This window comes from Onychomys torridus, chromosome 16 (assembly GCF_903995425.1).
Source record: "Onychomys torridus chromosome 16, mOncTor1.1, whole genome shotgun sequence".
In the NCBI taxonomy this organism is placed as follows: domain Eukaryota; kingdom Metazoa; phylum Chordata; class Mammalia; order Rodentia; family Cricetidae; genus Onychomys; species Onychomys torridus.
This window is the reverse complement of record NC_050458.1, coordinates 67416622-67441764: the sequence shown is the minus strand read 5'-3', so window position 1 is coordinate 67441764 and position 25143 is coordinate 67416622. Positions and strand designations below refer to the sequence as shown.

Below are 25143 nucleotides of genomic sequence, written 5' to 3'. Positions count from 1 at the left end.
ACTGAGTGAGTTATAACCCAGACTTTGTTTGTTTGTTTGTTTAATTTTTGGAGACAGTTTCTCTGTGTAGCTTTAAAGCCTGTCCTAGAACTCACTCTGTATACCAGGCTGGCCTAGAACTCCCAAAGATCTGCCTGCGCCTGCCGCTGCCTCCCAAGTGCTCGGATTAAAGGTTCGCACTGACACTGCCCAGTGCCTCTTTACTTTTGAGAATTGAAGTACTACTACTGAGGAAAACCCAGACCATGTACTTTTGTATTGACCTTTGTTTTTCAGCAAATAGTTGAGGCATTTTCCCTGGTTAGAAATTGTCCCAATAAAAACGTTGAGACCAATCAATTAGCGACCCTTTAGCATTAACTACTGAATAGGGACTGAATTGGGTTCCAACTGGGAGCATTTGCTACTGGACATTCAGAAGAATTTTCAGGCAGTAGTCTTCCCTTCCCCCTCAAAAAAAACCCAGTGAGGAAGCTAAGTCCCAGTCTTGCAGTCTAGAATTGTGATGGCGTCAACTTGAACACTCTTTAAGTGCAAGATTTGTTTTTCCTCCCTTGGGCAGTGTTCTCACCTGGGAGAAAGATGCTGCTCAGTAGGTAGAATATGCTTGCTTAGCGTGTATGAGCCCTGTTACTACATAAAACTGGGCATGGTAGTGAACACCTGTAATCCCATCACAGGAGAAGCGAAGGCAGGAGCCAAAATCATTCTTGTCTGTATGGCCAGTATAAGTTTAGCTTGGGCAACATAAGACCTTGTCTCAAAGAAAAAGAAGAAAAAAATAATTGATAATTGAAGTTTTTTTCCCCTTAATATTGAACGGGGCAGATACAGGTGTGTAGAGAAGATGAATTGTTGGATTTTAAATGGCTTTTTTTTTGGGGGGGGGGGGCTCGGAAAGTTTGATAGAGGCAGAGGAAGTCAACAGTATCTTGAACTTTATAGTGTTTTTATAATTTATAGAATTTTTAAAAATACTTTTGCTTACAAGGGCTAAAACGTTAATGTTGTTGTATCTTGCCCTTATTCCTTTCTTAACTTATTCTTTTTGTTGTTGTTGTTGGTTTTTGTTTTTTTCAAGACAGTGTTTCTCTGTGTAGCCCTGTCTGTCCTGGAACTTGCTGTGTAGATCACAAACTCACAGAGATCTGCCTGCTTCTGCTTCCCAAGTGCTGGGATTAAAGGCGTGAGCTGCCACTTCCTGTTCCTTGCCTAACTTCAAAACAAAAATTATTTTTTTCAATCAATTCTTAGACTACTCTTTTGCCTTGAGTAAAGTTCCTGGCTCTGCCTGAATGCAGCTGCTCTGGAGCTCTCAGCTGATTGTTTTGTGAATGTTCAGACTGAGTTTTTCCTGGGCTGTGGAGGGGAGGGTCAGGGTTGCCACTCTTCTTATCCAGCCTGGTAAGGAAGACCTTCCCTTACAAAGATGTTTTAGGCGGAGCAAATAGCACTATGTTTCAAGTGTTTAACCAGACAGCTCTTTTCTGGGGACAGCCTAGAATCTAACTGCACCTGTTCCTTGTTGAAGGTGCTAACACAAAAGTGTGTATTTTGTTTCTTTGAGAAAAACAAATGAGACATTTGCTAAAAAAGAATAATGCTTAATCATTCCTTAAATATTAAGTTCTTTAGATTTTTTAAAAAAATGTTTCTTTGATATTGGAGTTCATGAAAAAGTCCTTTTACTTAAAGAACATGCTGAAGATGGGCTAGTGAGATGGCTTCAGAGGGTAAAGGTGCTTGCTGCCTAACCATGCAAGCCTGATGGCCTAAATCATATAAATTCTCAGACCTCACCTTAAGATAAGGCAAAGGAGGAAACTGACTGCACAAGCGGTCCTCTGACCTCTGTGTGTGCTGTGGCGCTTGTGCCTGCGCATACGCCTCAAACATCCAGACACACAAGAATAATAAATACATATAAATATCAGAGTAATAATTCTTCTTGATTTGTTTTTATTTTCTATAAAATTAAAAAGTTTTTATTTCTGTTTCATGTTGGTGTTTTGCCTGCATGTATGTCTGTGTGAGGGTGTCAGATCCTCCAGAATGGAGTTACAGACACTTGTGAGTTGCTATGTGGGTCTTGAGAATTGAACCCAGGTCCTCTGGAAGAGCAGACAGTGCTCTTAACTGCTGAGCCATCTTTCCAGCCCCAAAGCAACAGTTTTTAAGATTCTCTGATATGTCCTTATTTTTAATAGACTTTTAATTGCCTTATCCTTAATAGACTTGTTTGGTAATGTATTCATTATGTGAAAACATCTCATATTAGAAATCCTTAATAGTTGATCATTTTTTAATTTTCAATTTTTTTGTGTAGATGTGTGGTGCATGTGTGTATGTGGTGGGGTGTGTGCACAAGGCCAGAGAAGGGCACTGGGTGTTTGTTCTATCACTTTCTTCTTTATTCCCTTAGACTGGGTCCTCTGAGTCTGGAGATCACCAATTGGCTAGGCTGAGTGGCCAATGAGCTTCAGGAATCTGACTCTTCTCAGTGCTGGGATTATAGAGACGTGATTCCATATCAGGCCTTTTAAATGGGTGCTGAGAATCTCAACTCAGGTTTATTTATTTATTTATTTGCTTGTTTGTTTGTTTGGTTGGTTTTGTTTGTTTGTTTGTTTTGAGACAGGGTTTCTCTGTGTAGCTTTGCGCCTTTCCTGGAACTTACTTTGTAGACCAGGCTAGCCTCGAACTCACAAAGATCCATCTGCCCCTGCCTCCTGAGTGCTGGGATTAAAGGCGTGCACCACTGCTGCCCAGCTGGTTATGACTTTTTATTTAATAGCTTGATAATACGTTTTAGCCATTACGTGTGTGTGTGTGTGTGTGTGTGTGTGTGCGCGCGCGCGTGTGTGTGCGCGTGCGCGCGGCATTGTCTTCATGTACACATCCTATTAGAGATTGTTGTGAACTACCATGTGGTTCCTTTGAATTGAACTCAGAACCTCTAGAAAAGCAGTCAGTGCTTTTAACCACTGAGCCATCTCCCCAGCCCCCACTACTCATTTTCATATTATTGATAAATTTGATAAACATGATGACTATTTTCATTTTAGGTCACTGGTAAAATGTATAAGGATAGGGCTGTATTAGGTCATCTAACCTACCCTTTTTTCTTTTCCCTCTAACTTCTTTTCTCTTCTTTCTTTTTTTCTTCCTCTTCTTTCTCTCCCTCCCTTTCTCCTTTCCCTTTCTGACTGGATATTGAATCTAGAGCCTCTGATATGGTAGGCAAGTGAGTAATATCCCCATCAAACCACTGAGTTAACATCCTACCTCATAACCTTTATGTTCTATGAAATATCAAGAAATGTCTTTGAAATTCAAATATGTTCTGTCTCAGACATCCTTGAATTCCTAGGCTAATGACCATTGGATGGGGGTAGAGAATGAGAATATAAAGTTAGATATTGTAATTATTGTTTACTTTTGTTTGTTAGTTGGTTTTGGTCCCCCCCACCTCTCTTTTTGGTCTTTTGAGGCAGGATTTGGCTATGCTGCCCAGTCTGACTTTTGGCCTCCCAACTCACAATCCTCCTGCCTTTGCCTTCTAACTGCTGGAATTACAGGCAAATAGACCATCACTCCTGATTTCAACTATCTTATATTAATGTCTTCCTTTTTTCTTTTTTTGAGACAGGGTCTCAAGATGTAGTTCTGGCTGGCCTGGAACTCATAGAGATCCACCTGCCTCTGTGTACTGAGTACTAGGATTAAAGGTGTCTATGTGCCACCATGCCTGGCTTTACATTAGTGTTTATAAATTACTGTATGACTTGCTGAGAGATCGTAAATAATCTGTTTGGTTCTTTTTAGACTCTTCCTGGGAAATAGTACCTATTCCATCAGTCTACAGTTTCTTTATTCTACCTCCCTTGTGTCAGTTTCTTTTTGATTGTGTAATGACTGAAAGTGTTAATTATAGTAGCTTTTAAAATCCCCCCTTGTCATTAAATTGTCATTAACTCTTGAAGCAAAGATTTCCCCAGACATGTTAAGTTAGAAAGCAGAAAATTAAAACTCTTTGTCTATGGAATAGTTAGTTACTTGCAATTTCTAGTTTAGATTTCTTGTCATCTTTTGTTTGGAATATAAACTAACACTAACTATGTACACAAACAAATAGTTTCCATTTGCAGTTAAAGTTTCAAGGTGTGGTAGTTGAGTTCTAGAGGAGAAATGGTGCCGCACACCAGCCATGCCGTCAGAGGCTGCCTAGAGAATACAGTCTTTATATTGGCAGCCAACAACATTTCTGCTTGTTAATTTTAGATTTGACAGTTGAATTTGTGTTTGAGCAATTTTAGTTGATGAATACATCTTTAAAGTACCTTCCTCTTTTGGGGTTTTAATTTTCACTTTCATTATTTAAAATTGCAAATTGTACTGGGGATATAGCACAATTGGTAGAGTGCTTGCCTAGCATGCAGAAATCCCTGAGTTAACTTCCCCACACCTCATGATCTGAGAGTATAGTGGTACACACCTATGATCCTAGCACTTGAGGTGGAGCAGGACGATCTGCAATTCAAGGTTATCTTAACCTACATATCAAGTTCCAGGCCAGCCTGGGCTAGGTAAGACCTTGTCTTTAAAGAAAAAAAAAAAAAAGTGAACTGAAATGTTTGTGCTAATTAAAATAGCATACTACAAGGGATGGGAAAGTTGAAAAGTTTCCTTTTCATCCTTTGGATACAGTTAGTTCTGGATTCTCCTGGAAAACATGGCAATCTTGATCACCCTTCAGGTCTTCTCTAATCTAGACATAGAAATAGAAGCTCAGATCAAAGATCTGATCAAAGATCAAATCAAAAGGAAAAATTGATTGTAAAGAAAATGAAATTGACATGGTTCTGCTAACCCAGTGGGAGTAGTTAAAAAAAGAAACAAATAATAAGGAATAATTGTGTCTTTGAACTAAAAACAAAACAATCAAACAACAAAGTTTTTGCATTGGATCATTTCATGTCTTAAAAATATTTCATCATATTTTCTCTTCTGTATTTCCCTGGTGGACATTATTGTTTTGAAAGGATGTTTGGTGGTTTTATTTTCCTGTTAAATGGTATTTTGTTTCCTTCCCTTACTTGTTCTTTTATTTACAAACTTGTTTTTCATATATATGTGTGTGTGTGTGTGTGTGTGTGTGTGTGTGTGTGTGTGTGTGTGTATAATGACTGCCTGTATATGATAAAGCAAAAACCAGTTCAGTTTTGAAAGTAAACATTTGGTATCTTGCTTCCTTGGGGAGGGATATGATGAATGTTAAAAATTCGAGGTTATATAGGGCTGGGGATGTTCAGTTAGTAGAGTGCTTACATGCGTGCATGAAGCCCTGATTTCCCTCTTCAGCACTGCATGGTACACATGCCTATAATCCCTGAATTTGAGAGGTGTAGGCAGAAGATCAAGATCATTCTTAGAGAGAACATCCTGGGCTAAATGAGACCCTGTGTCAAAACAAAACAGAATTGCTATATGAGAAGATTATCATTTTATTCTTAAAACTTTGTAATCTGGGGCTGGAGAGATGGCTCAACTGGTTAAGAGCACTGACTACTCTTGCAGAGGACCCGAGTTCAATTCCCAGCACCCATATGGCAGCTCACAACTGTCTGTAAGTACAGTTCCAGGGGACACAACAGCCTCCCACAAGCAAAACAAACACTAATGTACATAAAAATAAATAATTAAATTTTTTAAAAAAAGAAAACTTTGCAAGCTGACGTTTAGGAAAGGTTCCTAACTAAATCCAAGGTCAGTATACTAGTCTTATGAAATGATGTATTTAGGACAAAACTCATTACAAATTTACAATTCTGTTGCTTTTTCTCATCTTTTGGCAACTTCAGCCCTACATGTTATCATATATTTGAAAACAGACTTTGGAGAAGTTTTTTTTTTTTTTTTTTTTCCTCTTCAGTATTGCATTTCCTCCTAATAAGTGCCTTTTTTATGAAACTCTAATAGAAGCCAAGATTTAGCTTAAAAAGCTAAAAGTTAGTTGTTGAGCTTGTAATTTGGGCCTCTTTGGTAACAATGTTCTTCCATATTGTCTCCTAACAAAACCTGACTTGCCTTTGAGGTGAATTGCTTGTTGTGATCTTCCTGTTAGGTGCAGTGCTTCTTTCTGAGGTAGAAAAATAAGGTTTATATGCTAGGCTGGTCAGATTTTATTTGGAATATATGATACAGTAGAAACAATGCATTTTTTTTTTTTTTTTCAGATTAAACAAAAAAGGAAAAGGCTGGGAATGTATCTTAGTAGAAGAACCCATTGCTTGGCATATACAAGGCCCCAATCTCTAGCACCAAAAACTACCACCACCACCACAAGCCATCTTTTAAGAAGTTGTGTGTGTATGATGTATGTGTGTAAACATCAGATGTCCTCCTCTATGGCTCTTTGCTTTATTCTCTTCAGACAGAGCCTCACTGTACTAGGAGCTCACTGGCAAGCCTTGGGTATCTCCCTGGCTCTCCCTTCTCCCAGCTTGGTTTGTCTCCTCACCACTCTCTATGTATAGGAGTGACTTATAGGCTCATGGCCATACCCAGCTTTTTGCCTGGGTGCCAAAGATCCAAACTTAGGTCCTCATGCTTAGGCAGTTTTCCTTCCTTCCTTCCTTCCTTCCTTCCTTCCTTCCTTCCTTCCCCCTTCCCTCCTCCTCTTCCTCCTCCTCCTCCTCCTCCTCTTCCTCTTCCTCTTCCTCCTCCTCCTCTTCTTCCTCTTCTTCTTTTTTGTTTTTTTGTTTTTGTTTTTTTGGGGACAGGGTTTCAGGTTTTCTCTGTGTAGCTTGGAGCTTGTCCTGGAACTCACTCTGTAGACCAGGCTGGCCTCGAACTCATAGAGATCTGCCTGCCTCTGCATCCGCCTGCCTCTGCCTCCTGAGTGCTGGGATCAAAGGTGTGTGCCACAACCACTCAGCTAAAGATTTATTCTTTTATTTTATTTTATGTCCACTGGTGTTTTGCCTGCATGTATGTTTGTGTGGAGGTGCCAGATCCCCTGGATCTGGAGTTACAGACAATTATGAGTTGCTATATAGGTGCTGGGAATTGAACCTAGGAGCAGCCAGTGCCCTTAACCAATGAGCCATCTTTTCAGTCTCTTTAAAAAAAAATTATATATATATATATAATTTATTTAATTTTATTTTATGTGCATTGATGTGAAGGTGTCATCTCTTGGAACTGGAGACAGTTGTGAGCTGCCACATGGGTGCTGAGAATTGAACCTGGGTCCTCTGGAAGAGCAGTCAGTGCTCTTAACCACTGAGCCATGTCTTCAGCCCCCAATTATATAGTTCTTATTCACTGAAGCTTCTCCTCAGCTTAACAACCTTTCTTTTTGGAACAAGAATGTGCTTGACTATATAAAATCAAGCTTTATTGAATAAAACATAGGATTGCTAAAAATGGTTTTATGTTGAAACCAGATTTCCTGCCTCTATTATTTATTAAACCATCAAACTGGAGTAATATTTCATTAGTTTTACTTTAATAAATTTCTGGTACTAACATAGATTTAATAACACCATTTTTTTTTAGATTTATTTATTTATTTATTATGTACACAGTGTTCTGTCTGCATGTATCCCTGCAGGTCAGAAGAGGGCGCCAGATCTCATTACAGATGGCTGTGAGCCACCATGTGGGTGCTGGGAATTGAACTCAGGGCCTCTGGAAGAGCAGCCAGTGCTCTTAACCTCTGAGCCATCTCTCCAGCCCCCAATAACACCATTCTTAATGAACTTACTTTTTAAGGTTTTGCTCAAGGAGTGGTTTGCTAATACTGTGTGAAACTTGTACATTCCAGTCAGTGAGTATTGGAATACCCCCAGATAGACCCTGTGCTACAAATGAGTGTGTAGACTTAGAGAATATTATTAGATCATTTCTCTAGAACTTCTGATCTTCCCCATAATTATCATTGTGCAATATTATGACTTTTTCCTACCCAGAACAAAACTTACACTGAGGTCTTAAAATCCAGGCCAGCACGATGGCTCAAGCCTGTAATTTTAGCCTGTAATTTTAACTCAGGAATCAGACAAGAAGAATTCTGTGGGTTTTGAGGCAGCCTGGGCTAGCTGTGTAGTGAGTGCAAAATCATCCTCTCTTACAGATTGGGACCTTATTAAAAAAAAAAAAAAGCCCCCCCCCCCCCAAAAAAAATCTCACAAAGGGCTAGAAAGATGGTAAGTGATTAAGAGCACTGGCTACACTTCCAGAATACCCAGGTTTGATTCCTAGTACCCACTTGGCAACTTAAAACAATCTGTAACTCTAGTTTCAGGGGATCTGATGTCCTTTTTTGGCCTCTGTTGACAACAGGCACACATGTAGTACACAAACATACCTGTAGGAAAAACACCCACATGGGGCTGAAGAGATGGCTCATTAGTTAGGAGCACTTGCTCTTGCAGAGGACCTGGATTTGATTCCTAGCACCTGGGCTTACAACCAAATGTAACTCCAGTTTTAGGGGATCCAATGGGCCCCTCTGGACACCAGGAATACATATGGTGTACATACACATGCATGCAAAATACACATACACTAAATAAATAGAAATTAAGAAAAACATATATACATAATAATAAATCTTAAAAAAAAAACCCTACATCTGGCAGTGGTGATGCATGCCTTTAATCTCAGTACTTGGGAAGTAGAGGTAGGTGGATCGCTATGAGTTTGAAGCTGGCCTAGTATACAGTGTGAGTTACAGAACAGTCAGGGCTACACAGAAAAACCCCGTCTTAAAAAACCAAAAAGAAGGGTTGGGGATTTAGCTCAGTGGTAGAGCACTGCAAGGCCCTGGGTTCGATCCTCAGTTTAAAAAAAAAGAAAAAGAAAGAAAACAAAACAAACAAAAAACCTCTATAAAAACAAACAACCCCTACATAAAACAAACCAAAAACTGTTTTGTTTCTTGTGGTTTTTCAACTCTGGGTTTCTCTGTGTAGTTTTGGTGCCTGTCCTGGAACTCACTCTGTAGACCAAACTGATCTCAAACTCACAGAGATCCTCCTGCCTCTGCCTCCCAAGTGCTGGGATTAAAGGTGTGTGTCTGTTTGTTTGATGGTTCTAAATCGTAAGCATTTTAAATTGGTCCTTAAAGATCAATGTTTTGAGCCTGACGCAGTGGTCCATGCATATAATCCCAGCTACTTGGGAGGCTGATGCGTCAAGAGGAATGGAGGTTCAAGACTAGTCTAGAAAATATAGCAAAACCCAGTCTGAAAGAGGGAATGGAGGGAAGCACTAGGAATGTACTTCAGTTGGTGGACTGATGGTTTGGTCTCAACACTGAGTGGTAGTGATGCCTGTAATCTCAGGTGGTAGAGGCAGGTTTGAGGCCACCCCGGGCTTTGCAATGAATTTGAGGCCAGCATGGAATAAATGATCCTGTCATGAACAAATAAACTACTAAATAACTAAAAAGGGGAGAAAAATCTGTGTTGATTGTTGTTGTTTTAGGGATCATACTTTATCTGAAAATGGGCAGCAAAATAAATTTTACTTGTTTATTATTTATTTAAATAGGATCATGTTGTGGAGCCAGCTCAAGCTAGTCTGGAACCTCCTATGTATTCCAGGCTGGACTCTTAAATTGGGATCCTTCTGCTTTTGTATCCCTAGTGCTGGGGTTAGTCATGTTCTACTGTACCTAGACAGGACAAAGCTTCTGTATGGTTTTTATTTGTACTTTTGTCTGTATATGTGGTGTATGTTTATGTTCCTGTGTTTGAATATTTGCATGTGGAGGTCAAAAGTCAATGTCCTTTATTGCCCTCCACTTTATATCTTGAGGAGGAATGTGTCTCACCGAAACTGGAGCTCGACTATTGTCTAGACTGGCTGGCTAATGAGCTCCAGGAATCTGTTGTCCCCAGCTACCCCTTCTCCATTCTCCCAGACCTCTGGTTACAAGACATGTACTGCCTCATCCTGCTTTGATGTGGATGCTGGGGATCTGCACTCAAGTCCACACATGCTTGCCCAGCATTCACTTTAACAACTAAGCCATCTGCCCAGCCTGCTTGTTTTTGAGAAAGGATTTCACTATGTAGCCCAGTCTTGCATTGAACTCATGATCCTCTTGCCTCCACATCCATTTAAGATTATAGGCTTGTGCCATAACACTTGACTTTGTATTTTCTTTATTAACATTTTACCAGTTTCCAGGAATTCTTCTACTTCTCAATGCACATTGAGAGAGCTGGAAGTACAGCTAAACAATGGGCACTTGCTGAGTATGCTTGAGACCCTGGGTTTGTACTTTAGCACTGAAAAAAAAAATTAGAAATTAAAACTGGAAACTGGAAAGATGGCTTGGTGGTTAAGAGCACTAGTTCCTCTTCTGGCAGACCTGGGTTTGGTTTCCAGCACTAGCATGGTGGCTCACAACCATCTGTAACTCCAGATCCAGGGGAGCTGATGCCCTCTTCTGGCTTCTGAAGGCACCAGGCATGCACATAGTGCACCAAATGTACATGCATGCAAAATACCTATACGCATTTAAAAAAAAAAGTCAAGCCACATTTTAAAAAACAAACCCAAAACACTAAAATATACATTGAAATCAAAGATATGACCATATAACCCTGGCTGGCTTACTATGTAGACAAAGCTGGCCTTGAACTTAAAGAAATTTACCTTTTTCTGCCTCCCAAGTGCTGGAATTAAAGTGTGTGCCACCTTGCTGGGCAGTGGTGGCACACACTTTTGATCCCAGCACTCGGGAGGTAGAGCCAGGTGGATCTCTGTGAGTTCAAGGCCAGCCTGGGCTACAGAGTGAGTTCCAGGAAAGGCGCAAAGCTACACAGAGAAACCCTGTCTCAAAAAAACAAAAAAAAAAGTGTGTGCCACCACACCATGTTTATTTCTACTTTTGCTTCTTGCTGTTATTTTTAAATTATTATTACTACTATTTTTGAGACAGAGTCTCATTATATGGTCTGGAACTTGCTGTTGCTATGTAGACCACATATGTGTCACCAGGCCCTACTGTCGTTTTAACAAGGTGTAGCCCCTGCTCCCATTATCATTTCTGAGGATAGCTCAAAGTGGTTTCTTGAATCTTTTAAAATTCTAGTTAGGGCTAGAGAAATGGCTTGGAGGTTAAGAGCACTGGTTCACAACCATCCATAACACCGGTTCCAGGGAGTCCAGTGACCTCTTCTGGTCTTTGCAGATACTAAAGACACATGGTGCACAGACATGTACACTCAGACAAAATACTCATATACATAAAATAAATGTGTTTTTAAGTATTAAATTTGAAAACTTAAAAAAACTAAAAAACCTTGATTCAGGTTGTTGACTTTTATAAACTGCTTCCAGATCAGCTATAAGCATCGGCCATGAATAATATAACTTCATATAACATAGCTGATTCAGCCTAGTTCTTGTGGGCATCTGTTTTCTGTCACTTGCTACAAAACTGTTTGGTCCACTTAGCTGGCTGTTGTTGAAACCTGTCCCTTCATGTCTGAAAACCAAATGCAGACATTAACTTAAACATTCTGTTGAGTCTGTCAGTACTGCAGTACTTTTCGGTTTTAAAATTACATTTTAATTTATTTAGTGTGTATGGGCCATGACACAAGTGTGGAGGTCAAAGGAAGCTTGGGGGAATTGGTTCTCTTCTTCCACCATGTGGGTCCTGGGGATTGAACTCAGCTTGTCAGGCTTGGTGACAAGTAGTTTCCTGTTGAGCCACCTTGGAAGACTTCTGTATTTCTTATAGCAGTGTATCTGCAACTTTTTTTTTTTTTTTTTTTTTTTTTTTTTGTCTCAGTGCTGTCTGTGTATACTCTCAAAAGTTACTAATGGTTCTTCACTTGGGCATGGTGGAACATGCCTATCATGCCAGCACTTGGGAGACTGAGGCAAAATAAGCCTCAAGAACTAAAGGCTCTCAGTGATGGTGCATGCCTTAAATCTCAGGTTCCAGGCCAGCCTGGTCTACAGAGTGAGTTGTAGGACAGCCAGCACGACACAGAGAGACCCTGTCTTGAAGAACTCCCCTTCCAAAACAAAACAAACAAGCTGACGGCCAGCACGGGCTGCGCAGTAAGCTCCAGGCCACCGTGGGCTACAGAGTGAGATTTTGTCTTACTCAGGTCCCTGTCCCTGTCCTCCCCAAAAAAGAGTCATTGAGGATTTTAAACAACTTTTGCTTATCTGGATTAATATCTATTAATGTTTACCTTATTAGAGATTAAAATTAATTTTTAAAAATAATAGCAAGCTCATTATATTATAACAAAAATAATTGCATCTGTATTGCCAGAAAAAAAATAAGGCTGGAGATGAAACTCAATAAAGTGCTTGCCTGGCATGCACTAGGCCCTAGGTCAGTTCCATGGCACTGCATAAACCAAGTTGATGGCATATACCTGTAATCTGTACTTGAGAGGTGCCAACCTGGGCTAGAGACTGTCTCAAAGAAAAAAAGAAAAAGCTGAGCATGGTGTCATACATCTTTAATCCCAGCACTTGGGAGGTAGAGCAAGGTGGATCTCTGTGAGTTCAAGGCCAGCCTGGACTACATAGTGAATTCCAGGTCAGCCAGAGTTACATAGAGAGACTCTGTTTCCAAAAAAGGGGGAGGCAGAAGATGGTTCGGCTGGTAAAAGTGCCTGCCACAGAAGCTCGATGACCTGGGTTTGATTCCTGGTCCCCACATGGTAGAAGATTGCCCTCCAACCTCCACCTGTTTGCTGTGACAGATGCATACACCATACACCCAGACACAAAAAGAAAAATCTAAAAGAACCTTCAAGTTGCTTTAATATCTAGCTTCACAGAAAACAGTGCATTCAGTCTGTTAAAGATATGTTGTTTTGCTTTAAATATATGAATGACATGATCATACATATGTATGACAGAAAAAGGAAAGATTATTTTTAGGTAGTTGTAACCTCCTTTGATATGGTACCAAAATCTAGAAACTGATTTCTTAAATTTCTTAAAAGTTACAGTGTGACCTGAGACCACTTTTGTGAACTTCTAATGCTGTTACACTGACATGTGTTGGTCTGTAAGTAGATCTTTCACTTCTAAGTAATTTTTTTACTTCCACGAGCCCTCTGAAAGGGTCTTGGAGATCTATAAGTGACCCTGGAGCCACTTGGAGCATTGCTGCCATTCAGATTTGAGAATATAGCTGCTTTCTAAACGGAAAAGTTAGGAGCTTTCCAACTTGCTTCATGATTCTCAAATGCTGGTCATCAGAATTTCCCAAAGTATTTTTTTATCTTTATCCTAATGAATTAATTTTTGTTTTTAGGTAGTCCCAGGCCGTCCTCAAGTCTCCATATGTAGTCGAGGATGAACTTGAACTTTCTGTTCATCGTGCCTCCCACTCTCAGGGCTGTGCCACCACGTCTGGTTTGTGGTTTTATGGGGATCGAATCCAGGGCTTTTGGTATGCTAGGCAAGCACTTAGCCAGTTGACTATCCCTGTTACATCTTTTTTTTTGGGGGGGGGGGGAGTTGGGTCTTTTTCGAGACAGGGTTTAATGAGCTAGGGCCCATCCTAATTAGAGCTCCTTAGCCACATTGAAATCATGTATGACTTTATTTTAATTTGTATGTTGTTGGTGATTGAATTAAGCACCTTATAAGTGCTAGGCAAGTACAACTGAGTCACATTTCTCAACAACACTCCTCACTGTGTGTGTGTGTGTGTATGTACATGCATGTACTAGAGTGCATTTATGAAGGTCAGTGGACAACTTTGGGGAATTGGTTCTCTGTTACGTGTTCTAGGGATTGAACTCAGGTTGACAAACTTACTCTGTTTTAGTTTAATTTCTGTTGCTGTGATAGATACTTTGACTACAAGCAACTTAGGGGAAGATAGTTACTCATTGAGGTAAGTCAAGGCAGGAACTTGAAGGCAGGCCTGTTTGCTGTGTCACAGAGCATTATCTCTAGTCAAGCAACTTACTTCACAGCCAAAGAAGTAAAGCAGGAGCCATGGAGAACATTGCTTGCAGACCAGCTTACACTCAGCTCTTTTTCTTACGTAGTTCAGGACTAGTTGCCAAGGGATGATACAGCCCACAACCCAGACATACCCAAAGGCCATTCTGATCTATTCAATTCCTCAATTAAAGCTGTCTTTTCAGATTATTCTAGGCTCTGTCCAATTCACAGCTACAACTAACCAGAATACCTGTCAAGTGCCTTTTGCCCACAGAAGCATCACTTTGTAATGCAGGCTGGCCTCAAACTTTTAATTCTTCTGCCTCAGATTCCTTCCTAAATGTTGGAATTGCCGTGTTAGTTCTTGGGCTTCAGTGCTAAGAGCAGTCCAGGAAGCCTAGGAATCTGTATTTCTTTCTTTCTTCTTTTTTTTTTTTTGGCTGAGGATCGAACCCCGGGCCTTGCACTTGCTAGGCAAGTGCTCTACCACTGAGCTAAATCCCCATCTCCGAATCTGTGTTTCTTACAAGGTGCCCAAGTGATTCTGCAAGGCTCAAAAGCGATCGTGCTACTATAACTTTATTTATCTAGTTATTTTTAGATTTATTTATGTGAGTATTTTCCCTGCATGTATATATGTGCATCATGTGCATGTCTAGCTAGTTCCCATGGAGTTCAGAAAATGATGTCATCTTATGGCACTGTAGTCACAGATAGTTGTGAGCCACCATGTGGGTGCTGGGAACTGAACCTAGGACCTCTCCAAGAGCAACAAATTCTCTTAACTGCTGAGCCATATTCCAGCCCCCTTAACCTTCCAGAATAAAAACAAACATGTAATTATAAAATTTGGAAGTTGAAACAAAAAGAAATTAATAGATAAATTATAAATGACTTAGTATTTATGTATTAATAATTAACATACAAATTCTGATATTCTCCCTAGTTAGAATATGTTATTTAGCCATGTATTTTGGGATTGGATGACAAAGGCCAGACAATAAATATGGTAGACTTTGTGGCATGAGGTCTGTGTTATACTTACTTAGCTCTGCCATTCTAACACAAAAGTAGACATGTATGATATATTGATGAATAAGCACAGATATGTTCTAATATAATTTGTAGGAGGAGCTTCTGGGGATCAAATGTAGAGCATTATGTAGGCTGGGCAATTTTCTACTAAGATATGTACCCCAGCTCTATGACTTTTTTATAGACACTAAAATTGAATTTCATATAAATTTCATGTGTCATAAAACAGCCTTTCTGATTTTTCAACCATTTAAAAATTATTCTTGGCTTACAGGCCATACAAAGGTAGGTAGCAGACTGAAATATTTGGTCTATGAGCTGAAATTTCCTGATGTTTCATGTACACTACAGCTGGATTTTTAATTTAAAAATCATTACAAGAAAATATTATGCTTCATCTTAAAATGGAACATTATGGTATCTATTTCCTCATTCATAATTTTGATTTTTGCTCTTTCAGTTACCTCTGTCAACTGAGATTTGAATATATTAATAGTGTGAGGAAATCTATGCCTGTCCTACTCCATTCCTATTTAGGACCCTGGGATGTGATTATCCTTTTGGTTACCCAGTCCTCAAACCCATATTGTATGCTGCCTGTTGGCCAGTCAGTAGCCTTAAATATTGAATTTAAATTAAGTAAGCCTTATTTTACTTAATAATAGTCTCAAAGTGCAAGAGGTCTGAAAAAGCTGCAGCAGGACATTACCTGCTGAAGAGTGGGCTGGGGCCGAGGATGAAGCTCACTGGGTAGAATACTTGCCTAGTAAGTCCTGGTTTCCATCCCCAGCACCACATCAAAGTAGGCAGAAGCAGGAGAATGAGAAGTTCAAGGTTATCCTTGGCTATATAGCAAATTTGAGGGATACTTGAGACCTTGTCTCAAAAGAAAACTAAAGGCCAGGTGTGGTGGCATACACCTTTGACCCAGCCAGCACTCAAGATCAGGAAGACATGGGTTCAAGACCAGGTTGGTTTACATAGTGAGTTCCAGGCCAACCAAGACTGTAATGAGACCCTGTCTCAAAAACTAACCACTAACACCACCAGACATGCCCACCCCAACCCTGTGGGCTCCCCCCCAGCCCCCCGCCAAAAAAAAATCCGGAAACACAATAAAAACATGGAAGAAAAGGCTGGTCCTCTAGCCATGTTGCAGAACATACAGAAAAGCAATGTATGCAGCATTTGGTGCTGTTATAGTTGGGCGTCCTCCACTGTGAGTCTTGGAATCTTTTCCTATAAGGGAGAACTGTTGTATTTAATTTTCTTAATACTTCAAGGCTGTTGGGTGGTAGTGGGAATGATTGTTATCCTAGCACTTGGTGAGGCTGACGCAGGAGTAGCAAGAGTTTGAGCTGAGCCTGGGCTTCAGAGTAAGTCCAGACCAGCTTGGGCTACACAGTGATATCCTGTCAAAAAAAGAAAAGGAAGGAGGTAGATCAAAAAAAATCTAAGAACTTGTCCTCAAATTCATGTCTCTGGATATTCACTTTGTATGCTAAGCATATAAGAAACCCCTGTTAGGTGCTAAATTGATGAAATACACAATTTAGTTGTAAGTGGTTGTATACCATGCATGTTTTATATAACTTTCAGAAGGTATAAATAATTCTGTTCTTGTTTGGAATGTGTGCAAACAAATAACTAGAATTCATACTAGCCTCAACATCTTTGTTCCTTATTTGCCAATTTCTTTTATAACTCTGCTTCCCCCCTTAGCAAAGAATTTCACAAAACCCTGGTATAGGAAGGATGTGGTGGTGTAAGCCTGTAATCCCAGCGAATGAGAGGCAGAGACAAGACAGATTGCAAGTTTGGGGCCAAATGAGGAGACCCTATCTCAAACAAATACAAGGCTGGGGAGATGGCTCATTTGGTGAAGTGCCTGCTATGTACCCAGAAACTGTGAAAAGCCAGATGAGGTGGCACACATCTGTAACCTGGATGAGGGTTTCAGGGAGGACAGGGACAGAGGGAACTGGCAGATCCCTGGTGCTCACTGGCACTGAAATCTGGCTTCCACACAAATGCATGCACACACTCCACAAGAAGACATACATGCACAACTGCCATACACATACATACATTCATAGATACAAATGCAAAACTTTGATATGAAACAATAAGGCTAATTTGTTTAAGATTGTAGTAGTATTTGTGGTTTTACAACATCCTTCTGGGTGATTTACCTACTAGTGAGATAATGTATGGTGAACTATGGTAGTGCTAAATAATACAATGGAAAATTAACTCAGAACTAATAAACTGAGATTCCAACTCCTGAATAATCTACTGTCTGGTAAAAACTTAAGTCTACTTTGTTTTTTGACGTTCACATAAGCTGCATTATAATTTCACAGTTTATATATGTTTACTGGAATCTTTTCCTTATGCGGTTTTCTAGATACCATGCAGACCAGAGCATGAGTGAGTGTCCTTTTGGAGGATAAATTGTTGAGACTGGAGCTGGAAAGATGGTTCAGTGGGTAGAGAAACTTGCCACCAAGCCTAATAATCTGAGTTCTGTCCTCAGGACCTACATGGAAGGAGGAGAGAACCTACTCCCAAAAGTTGACCTCTAACCACCCCACATGCATTGTGGCATATATATGTAATTTAAAAAAGACTGTTGAGACTGGTTAAGAATGTCAGTGTTGTATGCTCTGTTTACTAACAGCTAAATTCTCCATTGTCTGAAACGTAGTGTACTGTTGTAGTTTTCAGAGAACTGTTTGCATATATACTTTTTTGTATTCATGTCATAAAGGAATGGAGGTGCAGAGTTGGAGCCTGTTTTAAAATGTCCATCTTGTTTAAAGCTAAACTAAATGGTGCTCAGTACTTGTTAGGCTTAGTTTTAGCTCCCTTCATTCCCTTAGAGATGCATGTTAGGGATAGTTTCTAATCATTTCTTATTAGTTATTACTATAAGTAATATTTCTTGCCAGGGATTCTGAAAATGGGTAATAAAGGCAAGAGCTGCCTGGGACTGCTTGGTTGATTTCTGTATGAAACTGGTAGTATATAATTTTAAACTTTTTCATAGTCCTTTTGAACTTATTTTTCCAGTTGAAACTGATGCTTTATAGAACTTTATATGACTCTTTAATTTACTCTTCAGTGCTTTAGAATAGTTTAAAAGGTAATAGACCTTTTTTTCTTTTTAACTCAAAGACATGCTTTTTACTCAGTCATGCAGATCAGCATTCTTTGATTATTAGATTACATTATACATTTGTATTTCATTTCTATTTCACTTATCATTATTATGTGTATGTATATGTGTTGAGGGGCCATGTGCCATGGTACACATGTGGAGGTCTGAGAACAACTCTATAAAGGTGTTTTCTCCTTCTGCCTTTACATGGGTTCCAGGATTCAAACTCAAGTTTCAGGCTTGTATGCAAGCCGTTTACCTATTAGCCCTTTTTATTTATTTATTTATTTATTAAGAGCAATTTCTGATCATTATAGACTTGGAATACTAATAGTACAAAGAAGAAAAAAAGTAATCTAGAATACAGTTATCTTAGACATAATGATTATTCATTTTGTATTTAGTTTTATGTTGATTTCTTCATCTATTTTTTTTTGTTGTTGTTGTTTTTTCAAGACAGGGTTTCTCTGTGTAGCTTTGCGCCTTTCCTGGAACTCCCCGAGATCCGCCTGCCTCTGCCTCCTGAGTGCTGGGATTAAAGGCATGCGCCACCATCGCCCAGCTCTTCATCTGTTTTTTAAAGAATTATTTATTATATATATATATGAACGTTTTCCTGTGTGTATGTTTGTGTACCATGTGGATGCATGCCTAGTGCCTGAGGAGTTCTGAAGGTGTCAGACTATTGGAACTAGAGTTATGGATGGTTGTGAGGTACCATGTGGATGCTGGGACCTCTACAAACAAGTCCCCATCCTTTATCCTTTTTTAATCATTGGTTTTTTGTTTTTTTGCTTACTTCTTTTTATACATTTAGAATTACAATTCATATGAGATTTTATTTATCTAAATTTTTATTCACTCATTCATTTTGTGTGTATGTGTGAGTGCTGGCACTTGCATATCCCAGCATACTGCGGGAGTCAGAGCCCCTCAACCTTGTCGAGGCTGACTCTCTTCCTTTGTATAGGTGTCCTCCAGGCGAGTTGACCTTTGAACTTCTGGTAGATTTTTTTTTCTGTTTTTGCTCCCATATCAGACTTTTCATCTTATAATAGGATGGGATTATGGATGTTTTTACATGAGTTCTAGGGATTGAACTCAAGTTGTCAGGCTTATGTGCCAAATACTTTTACCTGCTGCAAGCCATCTCCCTGGCCTCATAATTTCATATTATTGTTTTCATTTAATGAGCACTACTTTTCCATGTCATTAATAGTTGTCAAAATGTTATTCTTAACATCTTCAATATAGTCTGTTGTAATGCAGTACCTTAATTTATGTTTCTTTCCCTTCAGCATTTAATTCCTATTCTTTATTGGTCATAAATATTATTATGACAAACATTTTAGTATGTAAAGATCCCAGCACCCATGTTGGGTGGCTTATAACTGTCCATCCCTTCACCCACAGTGGTATCTAACACCTCTGGTCTCTGAGGACATCTGTACTAACATGCAAATACACACACACACACACACACACACACACACACACACACACACACACACACACACACACGCACGCACACACACACGCGCACACACACACACGCACGCACGCGCACACACACACACACACACACACACAAATAAAATATAAAAATTTAATTCTCTAAACCTTGGCTTAAAAATTTTTTTTTTTTAAATTAGCTTGTGTATTTGAGTGTGGATGTCCATGGTGTGCATATGGTGGTCAGAGGACAACTTTCAGACGTTGATTCTTTCCATCTACCTTTGGGTTTTAGGGACTGAGTTCAGATTAAGTACTACTACTTGCTGGACCATCTCACTGGCCCTAAACCTTGATTTTTCTTAACTAGTCTTCAGCATTCAAGTGAGTTTCACTTTTAGGCAAATCCTAATTGTATCGTTTACGCATTTTGGTTGCTCTGAGTATATGAGCTTTTTTCCCTGTAGACCTGAGCATCTAAGGACAGTCTTTTAATGTATCTTTGTTTTCTTGTCTTAAGCATCTCACTTACTCTTAGTAGTATCTCTCAGTTTGTATATCCCTCTCATCATTTATTGTTTAGTCCTATAAAGTTCTTACATTTCATCCTAAAAAAATAGATCAGGAAGGAGACAATACACTGTGAGTGTCATGCCTAGACACATGATCTGCTTGTCAAGCAGTAGAATTACAAATGAGCTGTGAGTTAAGTTCACATTGAGTGGCAGCAGATCATTCAAGATTTCACTTTTTGTCTCCATCTGTTTATACTATAGAAATGTGTTGCTTTTTGTTTGTCATATAGAAGTAACCAAAAGCATTCTTTGCGTGTCACAATTGATGTAGCAGATGGAGAATGAAGGAAGAATTTAAAAGGTGTGAGTGGAAATTTTTAAATAGGGAGAGAGATTATTCTTATTGTTAAATATTTAAATTTTCTTGGATGCAAAAATGATGGAAATGACAAGGGACCTGAGAATAGGAGATGATTTAAGAATAACTAGGCATTTAAAGAAAGACTTCTTCCTCCCATTGTGATCTCTGTTTGGTAAAAATGGTAAAACAAAGGCTTACAAATTGGGACAGAAGCAGGAAATCCTATTATTAGTGGCTGCCAGTTTAACATTCAAGACCAAAGAAAAGCTTAGTTATGTTAGATTTTAAGGTTTTTTCTCCCCCAAAGTCTTTCTTTTTCTTTTTTAGCAAGGCACAATTTTGTTTTTATACAATTAATAAAAATTCCAAATTATAATCATCCTCATTTTTTGAAGTTTTGAAATTTGTGGTTTGATGAAAATTGTTCCAGAATTATGTAATCACTTTCTACTCCCCACCTTACCACAAAGAACCCTTCCCTTCTAATAATCAATCAATAAGGAGAAAATTTAGCCCCAAGTACCAGAATCAATATAAAAGTAAGGACTTCTGCCTAATTCTTCTGTCCACTTCTACCTTGATAGAAGTAGACACAAGGAGCCTTCAAGCCAAGTTATGATCTGTGGTTATGTTAGGAAAACAAGTTCTGGAGGTACAAGTGAAAGTTATCTACAGCACAGCAGTTAGGAATTCCCATATAGGAATGATTTGCTTTCCAAAGATGATCTGCATTTTCAGCCATAATGACAATAGTTTTTATATTTATTTGCTTTTATTTACTTATTTTTGATGTGTTATTGTTTTTAAAAGTACTAAAAATAATCTATCTGTTTGTTTGTTTTTAATGTGTTTAAAACAAACAAACCAACCAGAAAACCTTGTTGTCCTGGGGCTGTGTGAGGAAGAATGAAGGTCTCATTTCCCAGTGCCCAATCATCGGCTTGAGCTGGCCTCTCCTAGGAGCAGAATTTATTGAAGCAATTTATCCTGGCTAAATGTGATATAAATCTGTGTATACGTATGTACATACAGAGTCTATTCCATTACAGCAGGACTGAAGCATCAGTTTACTTCGTAGTTAGACCGTGTTCCTATCACATTGAAAGATGACCAAGCAGCCCCTTCTATTTTATGGGGCACCTCACACTTTTAAACACCGATTAGTTGTGGAATTACTGATTAGACAACCAGAAATACTGGTTTCTAACCCAAAAGTAACTCCTAAGAGAATAGGAGAGATGTTACCTTACTGCCCTCTATTTTAAGCCTGGTTTTCTGTTACTGGATTCATTCTAGCATGCTAGTATTTTATTTTAATGCCTGACTGAGATTGACCTGACATTTTGGTTTATCTCCAGTATGAAATTTGAGATTTGGTTATAGTTCTGAAGTTATTTCCAGATGTAGTTCAACGATCACCCCTCACTGACCTTCCCTTGTTTACATTCTTTGTTCTGTGTTGTTCTGTGTTGTGGATAGCTGTGTGAAAACGCCCTTAGAGCCTGGTTCTATGAGACTGCTTTTACCTTCCTCCCGCTTCCCTCTTGACCCTTCCAAATATTGTGTCTGTCTTTTCAGGATATTTTTACTGTGATTTACATTTCTAGTCGCTATTCATCTCTGCCTGGTTTTTATTCTTAGTTGGAATATGAGAAACTTCCCTGACACCTTCAGATTGCATTTGTTGTTTGACAAAGAATTTTGATTGGCAGTTCAAGAGATTAGCTTTAGTCGTTTAAAAAACCAGTATAAATTCTGTTAAATTCTTAAGAGAAATAGAGGGGATGGATGGTGGTGCCTTTAAGTGCATTTCTTTTATCCCCTGCAGCAGCACACATCTGTTGGCTGCAACAGAGCAGCTCAAGAACTCTGGCCGAGAGCAGTACAAACAGCCGGAACATATTCACCCAGTAAACCCCCAAAGCGTCGACATTTGTTTTATTGCTGCTTTTAAAAACCTAGCCATAAATAGAATCAGAGGGGGGAAGGGCACTGATATTTCTTCATTTGCCACAGACGATTGGTGGGGGAGGAAGAGGAGGCTCCCAGTGGGGAGGGAAGTTTTTATTTTTATTTTTTTATTAATGAAAATAATTTCCCATGCAGTCCAATAGGATGGGTGCTTTGTTTTCTTTGGCAATAATCTGGGATAAACGACCCTTGCCAACAGTCTCGTAGTTTATACACCAGGGAGCCAGATTATAGCCCTGTAAAATGGAGCACCCCTCCTATAATCCCTTAATTAATTAAATGACAAATTTTGGTCTTCTCTAGTTCAGAAATATGGCTTCCGCATCGAGCGTTCGGTGAATTTATTGACACAGAGAGCTGCACTGGTTGTAATTCAGTAGACTGGAGAAATGTGTTATATACTGTAGCAGAAAGAGGGAAAACCCAGCAAAGGCTTAAAATTCCTGGACTATTTAAGTCTGAATTTTCCTAATTAAAAGTTTCAATTGAGGCCCAGTAGATCATATGCCACCTGTCTAATGATCCTCCCCAAAGTAGCCTGTGTTTATGGCTTTGATAGATGGCATTCTTGGAACACCTGTTTCTAGGCTTGATATTTTTGAAGCGCATTTTTTTTTCTCCAGCGTATTTAACATAACTTTTCCCCTACTCCTTCTCCCCCTCAGCTCTGCTCTGCTTTATGAAATATGGGAGACGACAGACCGTTTGTGTGCAATGCCCCGGGCTGTGGACAGGTACGTTTACAATATACTTTATTGTGAATGTCTTGTTGTGAATCAAAGTGGCTGTTTTATCACTAAGGCAAAGAGTTTAAAGCTGGTATTTTACGTGATCACTGGAGGTAATCAGATCAGAGGATTTGCAGTGTGTAAATCCAAGTTATGAGGAAGTGTAGGCACTCCACCGTAATGAAATCTGCCTTGCTTTCTTCCATCTTGTTATTCTACTGATGTTTGTTTTCCAACACACAGTGTTAAAGAATACATGTTACTTGCTCTTCCTTTCTAAAGCTATCTCTCTAAACACAAAGCAAGTTTAAAAATATCTTCTTCTTGTCCTTCAGGTATATAAAAGTCTGCTTAACATATTTAGACAGTCAGCTAAGAATGTTTCCATTTATTGTAAGCCTCCAATTTCTGAGTCTCTGTGGATTTCTCAAATATGAAAAAGAAATGTTTCTTTTGATTGCTGATCCAGAAAAATTGAGTTAACGGATAAGGCAGGTGTCACTCCATCAGGAACAGACAAACCCAACATAGACTAGAGACTCATCCAATAGTATCTACAAACATGTCCCCTGTCTGATACCATCACATGTGTTGTTCTGTATGTCAGCTTCCCTAATTGTTTGCATATGTGTGCATCCTATGTCAGATGTGTTTTATATACTTTTTATAAAATAATTCTGTTGAAATTGCCTTGTTTTTCATGATGAAAAAGTGGATAAAAATTTTATTTGCCTTCATTTTATAGAATCTGTACTATATTCAGTTAGGACTATGTCATGTAACTGTCCAGTGACACTTACTGGTGGTATATGAGATCACAGACAGGTTTCATTACACATTGTAAATACTTTAAAAGGGGGGGGGGGGCTTCCTAGCAAGCGCAAGGCCCTGGGTTCAGTCCTCAGCTCTGAAAAAAAAGAGCTACATCCTAAGCATTTTTAAGAATTGAGATTTGAGAGGTAGATGAGATGGTGATGGGACAAGACATAGAAAGAAGATTCCAGATTTCAAAAAAGGCTGAAATGTTCTGGTAAGATACTTAAACCAAACCATTGTGTTGTGCAGTATTAAGTGTCCTAGAGTGTATTTTCTTCCTTGTTACAATTTTTTTTAAATGTGTAGGTGTGTTTCTATTTTCAAATAGCATTATTAAGGTAGAAAATGTAAAATGATCCCTCTAAATTTACATGTGGGAATTTAATAATGCTGTTTGCTGTGACTCCTGCAGCTGATACATAATAATCCCCTGTACTATTTGAAAAATCTGAATTTTGGGTGAGTTTATTTTCTTCATATGTGACTTTTTTTTTTTTTTTAAAGACAAAATTTCACTATGAAGCCCCGGCTGCCTTGGAACTCTCTATGTAGACCAGGGTAGCCTCAAATTCACAAAGATCTACATTAAAGATGTGTGCCACCATTCCTGGCCCCGCAGGCTACATGAGACCTTGCCTCACAAACAAAAGTTTTTTTTGTGATCCAGACATGAGGGTGCACACTTTTAATAACAGCAATCAGAGGCAGAGAAAAAAAGTGATCTTTTAAGGGTGACGCCAAAATGGTTGAAAGGATAAAAGTATTTCCTGAACAAACCTGACAATCTAAATTTTATATCGGATCCCATGGGGAAGGGTGAAAAGAAAGAGTGGAGTCTTGAAATTATCCTCTGACCTCCACATGTGCACTCTGGCATGTGTCCACCTGCACTTACACACATATATATATACACACAATACTAATAAATAAAAATAAAAAATTTAAAAAGCTTTAAAATGTCATGGCTCATTCCTTTATTCCCAGTACTTGTGAGGCTGAGGCAGGCAGATCTCTGAGTTCGAGGACAACCAGCGTTACACAGAGAAACCGTATATATATTTAAAAAAAAAAAAGTTTTAAAATTTACTTAGTACTAGAAAAGGAAAATAGTAAGGACTTTTTACTTTGGTTTCTCTGTTTTGTTGGGCTTTGCTT

The 25143-nt window shown here is 39.0% G+C and overlaps 1 protein-coding gene across 10 annotated transcripts in view; it reads left to right on the top strand.

The window, feature by feature from the left end:
- Window positions 1–25143, top strand: part of LOC118596894 (cyclic AMP-dependent transcription factor ATF-7) — a 100394-nt gene that overhangs the window by 2519 nt on the left and 72732 nt on the right. For 7 of the 10 annotated variants that reach the window (XM_036207920.1, XM_036207913.1, XM_036207914.1 and 4 more), the window contains exon 2: window positions 23110–23178. The exons of 1 other annotated variant lie outside the window; for it this stretch is intronic. In XM_036207920.1, coding sequence (XP_036063813.1) covers window positions 23124–23178 — 55 coding nt within the window. In that variant the 5' untranslated portion in view covers window positions 23110–23123. Of the gene's footprint in view, window positions 1–2544; window positions 2569–23109; window positions 23179–25143 lie in introns of those variants that run through there. 2 more of the 10 variants (XM_036207919.1, XM_036207917.1) reach the window with 1 other exon arrangement.